Source organism: Aptenodytes forsteri, unplaced genomic scaffold, assembly GCF_000699145.1.
Source record: "Aptenodytes forsteri isolate BGI_AS27 unplaced genomic scaffold, ASM69914v1 Scaffold53, whole genome shotgun sequence".
In the NCBI taxonomy this organism is placed as follows: Eukaryota; Metazoa; Chordata; class Aves; order Sphenisciformes; family Spheniscidae; genus Aptenodytes; species Aptenodytes forsteri.
The window spans coordinates 11,740,127-11,743,278 of NW_008795909.1; the positions used below are offsets into that span (position 1 = coordinate 11,740,127).

At 68.1% G+C, this 3,152-nt stretch overlaps 1 protein-coding gene across 1 annotated transcript in view; it reads right to left on the reverse strand.

Moving 5' to 3' along the window:
- The window catches only part of COL7A1 (collagen type VII alpha 1 chain), a 37,152-nt gene that overhangs the window by 27,341 nt on the left and 6,659 nt on the right, over positions 1 to 3,152 (reverse strand). The window contains 12 exon segments of the mRNA XM_019473432.1: positions 254 to 307; positions 383 to 418; positions 733 to 804; positions 1,131 to 1,223; positions 1,583 to 1,609; positions 1,667 to 1,792; positions 1,898 to 2,058; positions 2,139 to 2,282; positions 2,362 to 2,488; positions 2,568 to 2,704; positions 2,786 to 2,921; positions 2,972 to 3,142. Coding sequence (XP_019328977.1) covers positions 254 to 307; positions 383 to 418; positions 733 to 804; positions 1,131 to 1,223; positions 1,583 to 1,609; positions 1,667 to 1,792; positions 1,898 to 2,058; positions 2,139 to 2,282; positions 2,362 to 2,488; positions 2,568 to 2,704; positions 2,786 to 2,921; positions 2,972 to 3,142 — 1,284 coding nt within the window.

Sequence of the window (3,152 nt, forward strand, 5' to 3'; positions counted from 1 at the left end):
TCACCCTGGGTTCTCCCTGAAAGAGGGGGGAGAGGAAAAAAAATTTCAGTGTCCCCATATACCCTGTTGTGTCCCTGGTGCAGGATGGGGGCCACAGTGCCACCCTGAGGCCAGGGGCCCAGCAGGGAGACAAGGAGACCCTGTGGTCACCCAGACACTGAGTGCCAGGAGGTGCCAGGGGTGGGATGTGCCCGCCAGGGTCCCCGCTGCTCCCCAGGGACCACTGTGGGACAGCCCCGTGCCCATCACCTACCGGCTCGCCTTTCTCCCCCTTCGGGCCAGAAAGACCCATCGGCCCCCGCGGTCCCTGGGAACGAAAGGTAAGAGTGAGGGGGGTTGTAGGGTGGGGAGCGGGGCTGGGGAGGGCTGGGGCCATACTCACGGGATCCCCTCGAGGGCCGGGGATGCCCTGGGTGCCCTGGAAAACAACAGCTCAGGAGGTGAATGTGTGTCTCTGCCAGCCAGGGGAGTGGGGATGGGATGGGATGGGATGGGATGGGACGGGATGGGACGGGACAGGGGCTCCAGCCAAGGCAGGGATGGACAGTCCCTGCCCAGTACACTTGGCCTGGGACAAACACACTGGGGACAGCAGTGACCCTGCCAGCTACAAAGACCCCATGGCACAGGGAAAGGATGGGCAGAGGCCGGTTCAGGGAGCAAGCAAGGTGGGCAGGGCAATGGGAAGAGGCCACCATGCAGCAGCAAACCCGGGGGGACACCCCCGCTCACCGGCTGGCCGGGGGATCCGGGGTTCCCGGGGCGGCCAGGGCTTCCCGGTGTCCCATCAGCTCCAGGGAATCCCTGCAGGAGAGAGAAGCATCATGCCAGCACCTGGCACATCCCGGCACTGCCGGAACCCCCCAGTGCCCCAGGCAGTCCTGGTCCTAGCACTGGGAGCCCAGGACAGCCCCATGGTGGAGCCAGGTCTCAGAGTGCCTTTCCCCTGCGTGCCGAGTTGGGGTGTGAGGGAGCAGCATGGGGCTGGACCAGGGCTCCCCAAGGAGATCCCCTCTCCAGCCTGGGTGAGGAGGAAGGAGGGATGAGGGGCAGAGAGATACCCCCACAGGGCTGGGTCCCTGTGCCTGGGGAACCAGGGGTGCCTAGGTGAGGAGATTGGAGGTACTCACCCTGTCCCCCTTCTTGCCTGGCCGCTCGACACTCTCTCCCGGCAGACCCCGTGGCCCCGCAGGTCCTGGAGGGCCAGGCAGCCCATGGCGGCCCTGGAGAGACAGTGAAGAGGACGGGCTGGGTGTCGGGCAGTGGCCAACGGATGTTCCCTTCTCTGTCCCTGCAGTCAGGCCTGGACAGGTCCCTGCCCTGGCACCCACCCGCCAGCAGGACAAGGGGACCTGGGGACCTGGGGACCATGTCGCTGCCCCCCACCAGGTAGCTACCCCCATCTCCCCCTCAGCAGGACATTACCGGCTCACCAGGGGGGCCCGGCTGCCCCGCGCGTCCTTGCAGTCCCTGCAGAGACAAAGCCAGCGCTAACTGTCCGCTGCGGGCTGGCATCAGCAGTGTCTGGGGGGACACAGCCCCCACAGAGCCACCAGGGGTGGGGGGACACCAAAACACTCACTGCCTCGCCACGGTCCCCCTTCTCACCCTGCAAAGGGTCAGAGGGAGTGGGTTAGGGGCTGTACCCCCATGCTTGGCTCCCCACTGTGCTGCTGCCATCAGCAAGCTTGGGGGTCCCCGGCAGCATGGTGCGGCATGGCATGGCACGGCATGGCACGGGGATGCTCACCCTGGGGCACTGCACGGTGCAGGGCTTCAGCTCCGGCTCTGGCTGGCAAGACAAGGGAAGCCCGTGTGAACCTGGGAGTAGGAGAAGCCTCTGGCCCCCATGGGGCTGCTCCCACTCTGCACCCCCCGGGGCACCCTGGCCCCTTACCCTGGTGGAGATGATGGTGCAAAGGTCGTCGGTGAGCTCCCCCTCCAGCTCTGCCAGGGCACCGCTGCCATGGTAGATGTACCGTGGGTCCTCGCCGGTGACCACGCGCCGGAGCTGCTCCCGGTCCGCCCCCTCCAAGCCCACCGCCAGCACCTGGACCCCTGAGCCGAGAACACCCTCAGCACCCCACAGGACATGGCCCCCTCGCTGTGCACCCCGCTGGGACCCCATCCATCCTCACCCCCAGCCTTGACGTCCCTGGCCGCAGCAATAGCATCATCCCCGGAGGGGCCGTCAGCCAGGACCACCAGCACCGCTGGCACACTGGGCCGGCGCCCTGCACCAGGGCTCAGCAGGTAGGTCCTGGCGAAGGTGATGGCTGCCCCTGGGGAGGGAGAAGGAGGAGGGGGGCGGTCAGCGGGGTACTGCCGGCCGCTGCCCTGGCTCCCGGCGCAGCCCCTCACCGATGGCATTGCCGCTGGGCTCCTCGTAGCGCATGGTGCGGATCTGCTCCAGCACGGCGGGCAGGTCGCTGGAGCGGTTGAGGAGCAGCCAGGGCAGGCTGCGGTAGCTGTACGTGGCCAGAGCCACCTGCGAGGGCGTGGGGGAGCGGTGGGCACCGCTGCCCGCCCGTGCCCCCCAGGCCCCCACCGCCACGGCAGCCCCATACCTGGGTGCCCTCAGGGCCCAGGTGCCCCAGGGCGGACACAGTGTTGGAGAGGAGGGTGCGGACAGCATCAGCGCTGGAGGAGCTGTCACGGGTGCCGTGCACCAGGAAGATGATGTCACCACGGGCATCCCTGCAGACTGCGGGTACAGGGAAGGGGTGAAGCTGCTGGCAGAGAGAGGACAAGCCCAGCCTGTCCCCCTGGCACAGCCCTGCTATACCTGTGCGCTCACTGACAGAGGTCTCAGTGCCTGGTGTGCTACCCAGGAGCGGGCGGAGGGTGAAGGTGTAGCGCTGGCCCAGACGCAGCCCGGAGACCTCCTGGGAGCTGGCAGCGCTGGGCAGCGTCCGCCCCGTCTGTCCCCCAGCTGCCACCCAGAGGACAGAGTCAGGGGGGCCAGCGAGACCCTGTGGGAATGCTGTCCCCTGCCCTGGGGCCGCCCACCCACCTCACCTGCGGGGGGGGTCCAGGAGAGGACGTAGCTGGAGGCGCCGGGGACGGGGGTCCAGGCAAGCATCACTGAGTCTCTCCGCACCTCCGTCACCCGCAGGCTGGTGACGTGGGCCCGGGGCAGCTGCTGACGAGGA